General features: G+C 43.9%; 1 protein-coding gene across 3 annotated transcripts in view; it reads left to right on the plus strand.

Moving 5' to 3' along the window:
- LOC133616086 (clusterin-associated protein 1 homolog) overlaps window positions 1-15,811 on the plus strand; it is a 45,588-nt gene that overhangs the window by 14,363 nt on the left and 15,414 nt on the right. For 2 of the 3 annotated variants that reach the window (XM_061975166.1, XM_061975167.1), the window contains exons 5-9: window positions 2,225-2,320; window positions 2,402-2,485; window positions 5,511-5,644; window positions 8,039-8,165; window positions 14,120-14,186. In XM_061975166.1, coding sequence (XP_061831150.1) covers window positions 2,225-2,320; window positions 2,402-2,485; window positions 5,511-5,644; window positions 8,039-8,165; window positions 14,120-14,186 — 508 coding nt within the window. The remainder of the gene's footprint in view (window positions 1-2,224; window positions 2,321-2,401; window positions 2,486-5,510; window positions 5,645-8,038; window positions 8,166-14,119; window positions 14,187-15,811) is intronic. The other variant, XM_061975168.1, reaches the window with a different exon arrangement.

Consider the following 15,811-nt stretch of genomic DNA (forward strand, 5'->3'; position numbering starts at 1 on the left):
TAGCCTTGTACTATCATTACTTTTAGTATTTGTTATGCTACGGTAAGCTTTCTTTCTAATGAAGATAACAACAAAAAGTATGACAAGGCATGACCTAAGACATGTTCAGAGGTACAGATCATGACATTTACCTTTTTTTTAAGGCAACTTCCATCTTCTTCCGCTTATCCGAGGTCGGGTCGCGGGGGCAGCAGCCTAAGCAGGGAAGCCCAGACTTCCCTCTCCCCAGCCACTTCGTCCAGCTCCTCCCGGGGGATCCCGAGGCGTTCCCAGGCCAGCCGGGAGACATAGTCTTCCCAACGTGTCCTGGGTCTTCCTCGTGGCCTCCTACCGGTCGGACATGCCCTAAACACCTCCTTAGGGAGGCGCTCGGGTGGCATCCTGACCAGATGCCCGAACCACCTCATCTGGCTCCTCTCGATGCGGAGGAGCAGCGGCTTTACTTTGAGCTCCCCCCGGATGACAGAGCTTCTCACCCTATCTCTAAGGGAGAGCCCCGCCACCCGGCGGAGGAAACTCATTTCGGCCGCTTGTACCCGTGATCTTGTCCTTTTGGTCATAACCCAAAGCTCATGACCATAGGTGAGGATGGGAACGTAGATCGACCGGTAAATTGAGAGCTTTGCCTTCCGGCTCAGCTCCTTCTTCACCACAACGGATCGATACAGGCAACTTGTATAACAATTAAGAATATGTCACTTTCAAACATAATTCAGTTTTTTTCGTATGGGAAAGTGGTTTTAAAATACAGCCAAATCAGTCATCAAGCAACATCCAAAATTTATCATAGTCGACCTAAAAAATTCCACACTGTTACCATGCTTAACTGAATAGTCAACAATACAACTCGGTGGAGTCTGGTTTGATCACCAACCCTGCAGTCGAATCCCCGGACCTTTAACCCCGCGCCCTTTCTGCCGTTAAAAGGACGCGAGGTAAGTATACTGAACAAAAATATCAACGCAACACTTTTATTTTTGCTCGCATTTGTCATGAGATGAACTCCCAAAGATCTAAAGCTTTTACTATACATACAAAAGACCTATTCCTCTCAAATATTGTTCATGTGTGTTAGTGGGCACCAAGATCCCACCTCACAGGTGTGGCATATCAAGATGCTGATTGAACAGCATGATTATTGCACAGGTGTGCCTTAGGCTGCCCACAATAAAAGGCCACTCTGTAGTGTGCAGTTTTATCACACAGCACAATGCCATAGATGTTGCAAGTGTTGAGGGAGCGTGCAGTTGGCATGCTGACTGCAGGAATATCCACTAGAGCTGTTGTCCGTGAATTGAATGTTCATTTCCTCTACCAAAGGCGTCTCAGAGAATTTGGCAGTACATCCAACCGGCCTCACAACCGCAGACCACATGTAACCACACCATCCGAGGACCTCCACATACAGCAGGTGCACCTCCATCATGGACAGCTACTCAGCTATCGCAACAATTGGTTTGCATAACCAAAGATTTTTTCTGCACAAACAGAGAAACTCAGGGAAACTCGTCTGCATGCTTGTCGGCCTCATTGGGGTCTCGACCTGACTGCTGTTCGTCGTCGTAACCGACTTGAGTGGACAAATGCTCACATTCGATGGGGTCTGACATGTTGGAGAGATGTTCTCTTCTTGGATGAATCCCGGTTTTCAAAGTTCAAGGCAGATTGCAGACAGCGTGTATGGCATCGTGTGGGAGAGCGTTTTGTTTTATAGATCGAATGGCCCATGTTGGGGTGGGTTTATGGTATGGACAGGCGTATGTTATGGACAATGAACGTAAGTGCATTTTCTTGTTGGCATTTTGAATGCACAGAGATACCGTGACAAGATCCTGAGGCCAGTGATCTGTTGTTTTGTTCTCTTCATTGAAACATTGTGTTTATTTTACCATCAAGAGAATCACATTAGCATTGAGATCCTAGCTATTGTCCTAATCCCTCCTTCCTGTAGCAGCTATAAGTACATCCTTGTAATGTTACTGACATCTAGTGACCAGTGCTTAATTCTACACACAATCACAATCTTTGGGCCATCCCCATTAGCTGTGCCTTAAAAAAGCCATTGATTCAACTAATTGTCGGCTATGGGCAACATCTAATTCATTAGATTCAACTATAAACATTCTTAGATAGAGACAACCCAAAGAGCCCTTCAAATGCCTATTTTAACAGAGGAAATTCTCATTGCATATATTCAGCAAACTTTCCTCTGTCTTCATTACAGATTTCAGACCTGAAAGCAGCGCGGCAGCTTGCATCAGAGGCCACATCTAAAGGAGCATCGCTGTATGATTTATTAGGAAAGGAGGTGGACCTGAGGGTAAGGGGAAACATTCACATCATTGTTCTTACAGTCCAGTTTTAAAGTGTGTTCTGTGTTTTGGTTGTTTTTTTTATTAAGAAATTGAGAACTGCTGCCATTGCAAGACCTCTTGAGATTGGCGAGACTGAAAAGGCCTTGAGACATGCAATCAAAGAAGTCTTGGTTTGTATTTCTTCTACAGAGTTTCATACAATTACCATTTTTAGTGCAGTGGTAGCTATTTATGTCTTACTCGCATGTTATATAAGCAGTTGTCAACATAAGTGAAACCGCAACTCGCCATTGCCTGCACATTTACTTAAATAGACATAAGTAGAATAGACGATAATCAAGGATTTTTTAACCTACGACCGTTTTGTTGACATGATTTTCCTTCATTTGTGCATATTTTTATGTGATATTTAATCATTTCATCTAACAGAGTTGCTGCAGTAATTTTGTTGACAATGACAAAACAGTTTTCATACATGCGCAAAACTTTCTTGTAGTGGCTACCAAACTAAAAAAAACAAAACGTTTTATATAATGCAATCGTTGTCAGTACGTGGACTTTGAAGGTTTTGTTTTCCCGAGATGCAAGTAAAGCTGGATCGGACATGGCGTGAGGGTAAGGACGTCTTTATTTTAACACTAACAAAAGGAATAAACAAAAAGCGGAAGTACAAGGGCGGAAGTACAAACTTGGCTAATGAAAACAAATCTAGAACAAAGGCTAAAACTATGAACATGAAACTAAAATCACTAACTGTGGCATTAATAACAAAAACTTACTTGACAGAGCAGGAATCTATGGCATGGAACACGTGATCAATGACGTAACAGGGGTAGTATGGATAATGTCACCAGGACGATCAACAGAAAAAGACAGGCTTAAATAACAGTGACATGATTAGTGACAGGTGTGCGAGTGCAAAACGTGAGACAGGTGCGTGACATGAGTACAGGTGAAAACTAATTGGTTGTCATGGAAACAAAACAATCAAGAGTGCACAAAGGGTCCAACAACCAAACCGAACATAACCAAAACAAAACATGATCACACAGACATGACAATCGTGACATTCACTCCAAATTTTCGCCCAATGTTGCCAGCACTCCTAGTCCTCCTTTGTTTATGTTCTTGCTGGGAATGCCTGAGCATACGTAACTCTTTCTGTTTGTTGATTAATGTCTACACCTGCCGCTGCTACTAATCACTCCCCTTCTAATGTCCGTGTCACCTTACCTGTACTTATGGGATTTTGGTTCGCTGTTACGTGTCTTCATTGCAACACGGAGACTTTTTTATCGTTCGCCGTTGGTGATCCTTTGATATCCAGATAGCTTCATGCTAGGCTGTATGTTTTGGTGCCTCGTATTGGAATTAAACAAGCATTCTTACCTGCAAGCTGCTTGCTGCCTTTCTTTGCATCCTGCAAGAGATCAATCAATCAATCAATCTTTATTTATATAGCCCTAAATCACAAGTGTCTCAAAGGGCTGCACAAGCCACAACGACATCCTCGGTACAAAGCCCACATACGGGCAAGGAAAAACTCACCCCAGTGGGACGTCGATGTGAATGACTATGAGAAACCTTGGAGAGGACCGCATATGTGGGTAACCCCCCCCCTCTAGGGGAGACCGAAAGCAATGGATGTCGAGTGGGTCTGACATAATATTGTGAGAGTCCAGTCCATAGTGGATCCAACATAATAGTAAGAGTCCAGTCCATAGTGGGGCCAGCAGGACACCATCCCGAGCGGAGACGGGTCAGCAGCGCAGAGATGTTCCCAGCCGATGCACAGGCGAGCGGTCCACCCCGGGTCACGACTCTGGACAGCCAGCACTTCATCCATGGCCACCCGACCTGTGCCCCCCCTCCTCAAGGAAAAGGGGAGCAGAGGAGAAAAGAAAAGAAACGGCAGATCAACTGGTCTAACAGGGGGGCTATTTAAAGGCTAGAGTATACAAATGAGTTTTAAGATGGGACTTAAATGCTTCTACTGAGGTAGCATCTCTAATTGTTACCGGGAGGGCATTCCATAGTACTGGAGCCCGAATAGAAAACGCTCTATAGCCCGCAGACTTTTTTTGGGCTCTGGGAATCACTAATAAGCCAGAGTTCTTTGAACGCAGATTTCTTGCCGGGACATATGGTACAATGCAATCGACAAGATAGGACGGAGCTAGACCGTGTAGTATTTTATACGTAAGTAGTAAAACCTTAAAGTCACATCTTAAGTGCACAGGAAGCCAGTGCAGGTGAGCCAGTATAGGCGTAATATGATCAAACTTTCTTGTTCTTGTCAAAAGTCTAGCAGCCGCATTTTGTACCAACTGTAATCTTTTAATGCTAGACATAGGGAGACCCGAAAATAATACGTTACAGTAGTCGAGACGAGACGTAACGAACGCATGAATAATGATCTCAGCGTCGCTAGTGGATAAAATAGAACGGATTTTAGCGATATTACGGAGATGAAAAAAGGCCGTTTTAGTAACACTCTTAATGTGTGATTCAAACGAGAGAGTTGGGTCGAAGATAATAAAAAGATGACCTTTGCAGACATGCAACCAGATCGTAACACTTACACAATACATCTTTAAGAAAGTCTCCAAAAAGAAGGAATTAAAAATAAATAAATAAATAAAAATGACGAAATATTGACCCAGTGATGTTCAAACCTACCGCTGGTGGATAGTGCCCACTTCATTCTGTGGCGTGGGAGCACAATCCACCATTCACTTCAAAAGGGCAATATTTACCATGGAGGTTTAGGCAGCTGGGCTACAGTGCATAACTTCATTCCAAAACAAAAGGGTAAAAAATAAGGATTTCTATATAACACGATTCCGGGGATAACCTCTTTCAGGGATATTTTTTGTACCTCAACGACCATGTTATTTTTTTAGTTGCTGTGATAGAAGGGTTAATACCGCCATGCTTTTATTTTGTACTGAAAAGTTTTTGTTTCACACTGCTTCTTAATGATGACGTAAGCATGACAACATACGTCAACATAAACAGGCCAATTTCTAAAATGAATGACCCCTTTGTGTCTCAAATTTTATGTGGATAAAAGTGGGTTGTCATTTTGAAGGGTTGTTGACATAAATGGGACCAACCTACTCTGTATTTTTTTACCCTTTTTAGAAATTGTCTTCATATATTAGCATACGCATAAAGTCTTTGTTCTTTATCAAGGAAAGTGTGGAGAAGACCAAAGTCATGATGAGGAATGTTGTTTCGGATGTCGCCAGTCTGGATGCCAAGAAAGAAAAGAAAAATTTGCAGTTGGAGATGGTCCAGAGGAGGCTCCAGACATTGCAAAGTGTGAGGTTGGTTTCACGCTTCCCTTCATCAGATGTTGGAACTGCCTCAGGCCAGTGTTTCTCAAATAGTGGGTGTTAGTGGTGAGGTGTCATTGTGTTTGTGAGCAGCAGGGGAGATTTTTACGATTCAATTCTTTGTCATTTAAAAAAATGTTTGTCCAGCCACTCTGACAAATTATATTGTTGAGATTTTGTTGATGGGGAAGTTGATCAATTCCACTGTTTAGATTTTGGAGAGCAGTGTAAAAAGAGGCTCCAAGAAGGTTAAGACAGGACAAAACGAGACAAAGAAGCAAAAGTAGGAGAGAAAAGGGAAGCATCCGCCTTTGATGAGAGCCAGAGAGAAAGATTATTTGTGTTTACACTCTAGGTGGAAGCAGTGCTCAATTTAATCAACATGCTGTCTGTTCTACCCAGTAAAAGTAGTAAGTACACAGGAACATGGGGACAGAGCTAAATAAGGCAAAGAGTCAGTGACTAACGAACTAACTGACTAACTAACTAATGGCAACGATTACTGGCGGCTGTAAAGACTGCAAGTATCCTTGTTTACTAATTAAAGACACATAAAAACAATTTTGAAGCTTAAATAAATATAACATACAGTACATACAGAAACCTCAGCCTTCCCGGTAAGGTTTATTCAGGTGTACTGGAGAGGAAGCAACGCCGGATAGTCGAACTTCGGATTCAAGAGGAACAGTGTGGTTTTCGTCCTGGTCGTGGAACTGTGGACCAGCCCTATACTCTCGGCAGGGTCCTTGAGGGTGCATGGGAGTTTGCCCAACCAGTCTACATGGGCTTTGTGGACTTGGAGAAGACATTCGACCGTGTGCCTCGGAAAGTCCTGTGGGGAGTGCTCAGAGAGTATGGGGTATCGGACTGTCTGATTGTGGCGGTTCGCTCCCTGTATGATCAGTGTCAGAGCTTGGTCCGCATTGCCGGCAGTAAGTCGGACACGTTTCCAGTGAGGGTTGGACTCCGCCAAGGCTGCCCTTTGTCACCGATTCTGTTCATAACTTTTATGGACAGAATTTCTAGGCGCAGTCAAGGCGTTCAGGGGATCCGGTTTGGTGGCTGCAGGATTGGGTCTCTGCTTTTTGCAGATGATGTGGTCCTGATGGCTTCATCTGGCCAGGATCTTCAGCTCTCACTGGATCGGTTCGCAGCTGAGTGTGAAGCGACTGGGATGAGAATCAGCACCTCCAAGTCCGAGTCCATGGTTCTCGCCCGGAAAAGGGTGGAGTGCCATCTCCGGGTTGGGGAGGAGATCTTGCCCCAAGTGGCGGAGTTCAAGTACCTAGGAGTCTTGTTCAGGAGTGAGGGAAGAGTGGATCGTGAGATCGACAGGCGGGTCGGTGCGGCGTCTTCAGTAATGTGGACGCTGTATCGATCTGTTGCGGTGAAGAAGCAGCTGAGCCGGAAGGTAAAGCTCTCAATTTACCGGTCGATTTACGTTCCCATCCTCACCTATGGTCATGAGCTTTGGATTATGACCGAAAGGACAAGATCACGGGTACAAGCGGCCCAAATGAGTTTCCTCCGCCGGGTGGCGGGGCTCTCCCTTAGAGATAGGGTGAGAAGCTCTGCCATCCGGGGGCAGCTCAAAGTAAAGCCGCTGCTCCTCCACATCGAGAGGAGCCAGATGAGGTGGTTCGGGCATCTGGTCAGGATGCCACCCGAACGCCTCCCTAGGGAGGTGTTTAGGGCACGTCCAACCGGTAGGAGGCCACGGGGAAGACCCAGGACACGTTGGGAAGACTATGTCTCCCGGCTGGCCTGGGAATGCCTCGGGATCCCCCCGGGAAGAGCTGCACGAAGTGGCTAGGGAGAGGAAAGTCTGGGCTTCCCTGCTTAGGCTGCTGCCCCCGCGACCGACCTCGGATAAGCGGAAGAAGATGGATGGATAACATACAGTATATATTTCTAAATAATTTCCTAGAACAAATACGTACAGACGATGCTTTCGAAGGCGCAAACCACACAAAGCTAACAAGAAGTTTTAATGTGCAGCAGGACTGAGCATAAATATAACCAGATAGGACAGTGGCCTGTACAGTCGGTTGTTATTAGCTTAAAATATTTCAGAAATACATTTCTGAAATATTTTATTCTCTGTGTGGTTTAGGTGGCGAGTTCTTGTCATTTAGTGTTGACAATGTGTCCTGCAGCCAAAGCAGCTAAGAACCAATGTTCTGGACAGTAGAGTTGTGCAATACAACACATTTTGGTATCATTTTGGTATGAACACAGGGCCAGTATTGCAGATACCAATAGACCGCCATCGGTACCTGCAATACTGGATCTGCCAACTGTGATTTCCTGTGAGTCTGAAGGATAAGCAGTAAAAAAAGGAAGAATGGATGTCTTTTACCAAGATGTCTTTTGTTGATCGGTCAGGCCGTTGTTTATGGATGAATACGAGCAGATCGAGGAGCAGCTGGAGGAGCAATATAAGATGCAGGTGGAAAACTTTTCCAACTTTTATTTTCTTGAGTCTCAGCGAGAAAAACATCTCAGACAAGAGGTATGTGACTCTGAAATCCTATTAGACTATTTAAGCAACAAATTGTTAACATTTCTGAGACACTGGAAGAAAATCTGAAAGTTGATATGATCTCAAAGAGTTGTTTCTCAATTTGCGCTCTTCTATACGTGCACCAGGTTTTTTTGAGTGTTAAGTACATACACATTTAGAAGTATGGTATAATGCGATAGACCCGTAGACACTTAAAATCCTCAATCAGTGCGGAAATAAGGGAAATTAATGGTGGAAAGTAATGAACAGAAGAACAAGCGGATATGCCACCAGCTTGTGTAATGATAGTAATACATTTTGAACAATATTTTTCAAATGACAACTTTATGGCTTTAGGAAACACTAAAATAAATCAAGAATCAATCAATCAATCAATCTTTATTTATATAGCCCTAAATCACAAGTGTCTCAAAGGGCTGCACAAGCCACAACGACATCCTCGGTACAAAGCCCACATACGGGCAAGGAAAAACTCACCCCAGTGGGACGTCGATGTGAATGACTATGAGAAACCTTGGAGAGGACCGCATATGTGGGTAACCCCCCCCCCTCTAGGGGAGACCGAAAGCAATGGATGTCGAGTGGGTCTGACATAATATTGTGAGAGTCCAGTCCATAGTGGATCCAACATAATAGTAAGAGTCCAGTCCATAGTGGGGCCAGCAGGACACCATCCCGAGCGGAGACGGGTCAGCAGCGTAGAGATGTTCCCAGCCGATGCACAGGCGAGCGGTCCACCCCGGGTCCCGACTCTGGACAGCCAGCACTTCATCCATGGCCACCGGACCTGTGCCCCCCCCCCCCCTCAAGGAAAAGGGGAGCAGAGGAGAAAAGAAAAGAAACGGCAGATCAACTGGTCTAACAGGGGGGCTATTTAAAGGCTAGAGTATACAAATGAGTTTTAAGATGGGACTTAAATGCTTCTACTGAGGTAGCATCTCTAATTGTTACCGGGAGGGCATTCCATAGTACTGGAGCCCGAATAGAAAACGCTCTATAGCCCGCAGACTTTTTTTGGGCTCTGGGAATCACTAATAAGCCGGAGTTCTTTGAACGCAGATTTCTTGCCGGGACATATGGTACAATGCAATCGACAAGATAGGACGGAGCTAGACCGTGTAGTATTTTATACGTAAGTAGTAAAACCTTAAAGTCACTTCTTAAGTGCACAGGAAGCCAGTGCAGGTGAGCCAGTATAGGCGTAATATGATCAAACTTTCTTGTTCTTGTCAAAAGTCTAGCAGCCGCATTTTGTACCAACTGTAATTTTTTAATGCTAGACATAGGGAGACCCGAAAATAATACGTTACAGTAGTCGAGACGAGACGTAACAAACGCATGAATAATGATATCAGCGTCGCTAGTGGATAAAATAGAACGAATTTTAGCGATATTACGGAGATGAAAGAAGGCCGTTTTAGTAACACTCTTAATGTGTGATTCAAACGAGAGAGTTGGGTGGAAGATAATACCCAGATTCTTTACTGATTCGCCTTGTGTAATTGTTTGGTTGTCAAATGTTTAGGTGGTATTATTAAATAAATGTCGGTGTTTAGCAGGACCGATAATCAGCATTTCCGTTTTCTTGGCGTTGAGTTGCAAGAAGTTAGCGGACATCCATTGTTTAATTTCATTAAGACACGCCTCCAGCTGACTACAATCCGGCGTGTTGGTCAGCTTTAGGGGCATGTAGAGTTGGGTGTCATCAGCATAGCAATGAAAGCTAACACCGTATTTGCGTATGATGTCGCCTAGCGGCAGCATGTAAATACTAAAGAGTGCAGGGCCAAGAACCGAACCCTGAGGAACTCCGCACGTTACCTTAACATAGTCCGAGGTCACATTATTATGGGAGACGCATTGCATCCTGTCAGTAAGATAAGAGTTAAACCACGACAAAGCTAAGTCTGACATACCAATACGTGTTTTGATACGCTCTAATAAAATATTATGATCGACGGTATCGAAAGCAGCGCTAAGATCAAGAAGCAGCAACATAGATGACGCATCAGAATCCATCGTTAGCAGTAGATCATTAGTCATTTTTGCGAGGGCTGTCTCCGTAGAGTGATTTGCCCTGAAACCGGATTGAAAAGGTTCACAGAGATTGTTAGACACTAAGTGTTCATTTAGCTGCTGTGCGACAATGTTTTCGAGGATTTTCGAAATAAAGGGAAGGTGGGACACCGGTCGGTAGTTTAACATGAGGTCAGGATCAAGGTTAGGTCTTTTGAGCAGAGGATGAATAACCGCTTTCTTGAATGCTAGGGGAACAGTGCCAGAGGAAAGTGATAATTTTATAATATTTAGCACTGATGGACCTAATAATACAAAAAGCTCCTTGATAAGTTTCCCAGGAAGTGGGTCAAGTAAACATGTTGTTTGTTTTTATCCCACTTACACGCTGTAATAGAATAATAGAAGAATAAACATTAGATCAAGCAGAGTGAAAAAAAAATATGGACTCAATCAACTCTGATGAAAAAAAATATGGAATCAGTCGGTACTTTTTCATTTCCAAAGCTAACACCTGCATCAGATTAAATTTGTTCATTAGTCTGCAGTTGAAAGGAGTGTTCACATCTTAGAGAGCTGTTACACCAAGTGATCATGACTCCAACACGAGAGATGTAAATTAAAACAAGGGAGAGGATTGTCAAACTTCTTCAAGAAGGTAAATCATCACACCATCTAGCAAAATATGTTGATTGTTCACAGCCAGCTTTGTCTAAAATCTGTACCAAGTTCAAAGAACACAATAGAAGGTTGTAAAAGGCAAGCATACTGGTAGACCAAAGAAAACATCAAAGCAGAAAATAAATGAAGAACAAATGGGCGAAAACTGGAATCACCGTACAGAAAATCTAACCAAAAGCCGTCAACGACTAAACAGAAAAAAAACAAGGTTACAATGGGCTAAGGAAAAGCAATTGTGGACTCTGGATGACTGGATGAAAGTCATATTTAGGGATGAATCACAAATATGTATTGGCCAGGTGATGATGCTGGAACTTTGGTTTGATGCAGTTTCAATTAGATTTATGAAGACGACTGCCTGAAGAAAACATGCACATTTCCACAGTCATTGGCAATATGAGGCTGCATGTCAGCTAATGACACTGGGGAGATGGCTGTCATTACATATTCAATAAATGCCCAAGTTTACATCAACATTTTGGACACTTTTTCTTATTACATCAATCGAAAGGATTTTTGGGGGTGATTTTTTAGGATGACAATGCATCTGCCACTGAGCAAAATACAATCCTTGAAGAAAGAAACAAAAGGTCAATGTCATGGCCTGAAAATAGCAGCAATCAGAGAAAATTGATGAAGAATACTGTTTGTCACTCGTTAGGTTCACACTTAAGAGACTGAGATTAAGAGACTGAGAGGTGTTATAAAAGAGGTGGCGCAACAAAGTACTCGAGGTGTGTTGTGGTGTTTTTTTTGTTAGTTTGTTTTTTATTTTCACTCCGCTAGATCTAAAAATAAAACGTTACTGACTACGACAATTAATTTTCGTGATTCTTTTTAGTGTTTCTTAAAGACAGAACATTTGAAGTGACTATAGTTTTGTTTCATGTCTGTTTCCCCCCCTTTTTTCTACAAAATTAAACAACTGAATAAACATCCTTCAAGATTGGTGATTCCGTAGTTTTTGCCAGGAGTTGCAACCTATTTTTGGTCAACTCTTTGGAATGGACTTATGCTGTCTTCAAGGCATAATTGTTTATTTTGCGACACCTAGTGGCCATAATAATTTAATTTACTTGAGGGTGGAATAACTTCTACACTGCATTTAAGATACATTTAGACCTCAGGAAAAGAGAAAATCCAACTTATAACGTCAGCCATGGATCTTCAAGAGGTAGACTTTTGCAAGAATGTAAGCTCGTCATATGGGATGAAGCAACTGTGAGCCACAAAGCTGCATTTGAAGCTTTTAATCTTCAACGTAATTCACAAAACAGGGGTGGAGCAACAGTTCTGTTGGCTGGAGATTTCCGCCAGTGATTCCGAAAGGAACAAGTGAATGCCTGCTTGAAAGAAATCACACTTGTGGTCGGAAGTTGAATGCTTTGGACTATCAACCAATATGAGAGTCCTGCTATCAGGATATCAACAAGCTGGCATATTCTCAGAGCAACTACTTCAGGAGGAAAATGGGAGGCTGAAATCTAAACCTATTGGTCTTTTGGAATGTTTGTAGAATCCCATCAACGCTGTCGTCCCAGACATAGCAATACAATTCCAAGACCGAAACTGGCTGCAAAGAGATATACTCTCTTTTAGGAATGTTACAGTTGATGAGCTGACCATAGACTCTTAAATCATCTGTGAGGAGTTAACATTGTCTACAAATCCATGGACAGCATGGAAGCTCTAATTACTGTAAATTACTTTACAAAATTATTTTATTATTTAGCTCCATCTGGTCTTTCGACTTAGTCTCTTCACCTCAAGGTTGGCACACCTATTATGCTTCTTTGAAACCTTGATCCCCAAACCTTTGCAATAGGACAAGGCTGACGGTCAAACAGCTTCTTCCAAGAGTTATTGAAGCAACTTTGATGACAGACAAGCCACAGGACCCGATATTTTAATTCCAAAAATACCTTTGAACCCATCAGACTTGCCGTTTGAATTCAAACGTCTTCAGCTTCCAGTCAAATTAAGTTTTGCCATGACCAAAAACAAAGCCCAGGGACAATCGTCAAAGTTGTAGGACTTAACCTGAATGACCGAGTCTTTTCACACGGCCAACTATATGTTGGCTGTTCAAGAGTGGGCATCCCCACAAATCTTTTCATCTACTCAGCAAAAAAAAAACAACCAAAAAAACGTGGTCTACCACAAGGCTCAAGACAACTAAACCGAGAGTACTCAAGTCCTTTTAGGATTGTCCAGCTTTTGCTATTAGCTAATAGAATATTAGACCCAATTTATTTTTCTCGCCCGGAAAAGGGTGGAGTGCCATCTCCGGGTTGGGGAGGAGATCTTGCCCCAAGTGGAGGAGTTCAAGTACCTCGGAGTCTTGTTCACGAGTGAGGGAAGAGTGGATCGTGAGATCGACAGGCGGATCGGTGCGGCGTCTTCAGTAATGCGGACGCTGTATCGATCCGTTGTGGTGAAGAAGGAGCTGAGCCGGAAGGCAAAGCTCTCAATTTACCGGTCGATCTACGTTCCCATCCTCACCTATGGTCATGAGCTTTGGGTTATGACCGAAAGGACAAGATCACGGGTACAAGCGGCCGAAATGAGTTTCCTCCGCCGGGTGGCGGGGCTCTCCCTTAGAGATAGGGTGAGAAGCTCTGTCATCCGGGGGGAGCTCAAAGTAAAGCCGCTGCTCCTCCGCATCGAGAGGAGCCAGATGAGGTGGTTCGGGCATCTGGTCAGGATGCCACCCGAGCGCCTCCCTAAGGAGGTGTTTAGGGCATGTCCGACCGGTAGGAGGCCACGAGGAAGACCCAGGACACGTTGGGAAGACTATGTCTCCCGGCTGGCCTGGGAACGCCTCGGGATCCCCCGGGAGGAGCTGGACGAAGTGGCTGGGGAGAGGGAAGTCTGGGCTTCCCTGCTTAGGCTGCTGCCCCCGCGACCCGACCTCGGATAAGCGGAAGAAGATGGATGGATGGATCGATGGACCCAATTTATATAATAAAAAATTCAGTTATTGTCCTCAAGCATTCAAGTGTTAAGCAGCTGATATTGAGGATGCCTCAAAAGTACCTCCAGAATATGACCTGATGGCCCAAGGCAACGCCAGGTACCCCTGTAGTTGTTCTACATTTTTATTTAAAGCGGGCAAATTGTATACCAACAACTCAACATTTGAATATATGTGGATGAAACAACAAATCTAAAGAGCCGACAGAAAAGCTGCTTGGTGTTACTCACTTGGTTTCCTTTTTCTCCTTATGATTTGGCTCTCGTGGTAGGAGGAAAACACTCGAAAGAGGATGGTGCAGCAAATCAAGGAGAAGGATGGCGATTATATGAGTTCATGTGAGACAAATGCACGCACGCACGCATGCACACACATACACGCACAAGCACACACAAAAACCCTTTTAGAAACCACTCGTCGCTTACATTTTTGCTGATATTTTATTATACATTTTCATGGGACAACACTGAAGAAATGACACTTTAGTACAATATAAGGTCAGTGCACAGCTTGTTGACAGTGCAAAATTACTGTCCTCTCAAAATAACTCAACATACAACCTCTACTGTCTTCACTGCCGGCAACAAAAGTGATTACACCCCTATGTCAAAATGTCCAAATCCTGAGACTCTTTAGTGCCTAAGGCGTGAATGGGGATAGTACCGTATTTTCCGCACTATAAGGCGCACCGGATTATTAGCCGCACCTTCAATGAATGGCAAATTTCAAAACTTTGTCCACCTATAAGCCGCCCCGGACTATAAGCCGCGCCTACGCTGCGCTAAAGGGAATGTCAAAAAAACAGTCAGATAGGTCAGTCAAACTTTAATAATATATTAAAAACCAGCGTTCTAACAACTCTGTCCCAAAATGTACGCAAATGTGCAATCACAAACATAGTAAAATTCAAAATAGTGCAGAGCAATAGCAACATAATGTTGCTCGAACGTTAATGTCACAACACACAAAATAAACATAGCGCTCACCTTCTGAAGTTATTCTTCATTCGTAAATCCTTCGAATTCTTCGTCTTCGGTGTCCGAATTGAAAAGTTGGGCAAATGTGGGATCCAAAATGGCCGGTTCCGTCTCGTCGAAGTCATCGGAGTCAGTGTCACTGTTCAGCAGTTCTGTGAATCCTGCCTTCCGGAAAGCTCGGACCACAGTTGTGACCGAAATATCTGCCCAGGCATTTACGATCCACTGGCAAATGTTGGCGTATGTCGTCCGGCGCTGTCTGCCTGTCTTAGTGAAGGTGTGTTCGCCTTCGGTCATCCATTGTTCCCACGCCGTTCGCAGTCGTGATTTGAATGCCCTGTTGACACCAATATCCAGCGGTTGGAGTTCTTTGGTTAATCCACCCGGAATGACGGCGAGTGTTGTATTTGTGTGCTTCACTTGTTTTTTGACACCATCTGTGATGTGGGCGCGCATAGAGTCGTATATCAACATGGACGGAGCTGTGTGAAAAAAGCCACCCGGCCTCTTCGCGTAAACTTCCCTTAACCACTCGCTCATCTTTTCTTCATCCATCCATCCCTTCGAGTTAGCTTTTATGATGACGCCGGCTGGAAAGGTCTCTTTTGGCAAGGTCTTCCTTTTGAATATCACCATGGGTGGAAGTTTCAGGCCATTAGCATGGCAAGCTAGAACCACAGTGAAGGACGACTTCTCATTCCCTGTGGTGCGAATATTCACCGTACGTGCTCCCGTTGTATCCACAGTATCCACAGTGCGGTTCACAGGAATATCAGTTGCTGTGAAATAGTAATCCGTGTGAGGATGGAGAGATTGCGTCTTTTCATGAACCGGATCCTTGTCGCTTAGTAGGAGCCATTTTGTGGTCTTTACAGATGTAAACAGGAAATGAAACGTACGGTAATATCCGCGCGCTTTTTCTTCTTCTACGCGGGCGGGTGGTTGCTTACAGTAGAAGAAGAAGCGCTTCCTGTTCTATGGGGGCG

Source organism: Nerophis lumbriciformis, linkage group LG15 (genome assembly GCF_033978685.3).
Source record: "Nerophis lumbriciformis linkage group LG15, RoL_Nlum_v2.1, whole genome shotgun sequence".
Taxonomy (NCBI): domain Eukaryota; kingdom Metazoa; phylum Chordata; class Actinopteri; order Syngnathiformes; family Syngnathidae; genus Nerophis; species Nerophis lumbriciformis.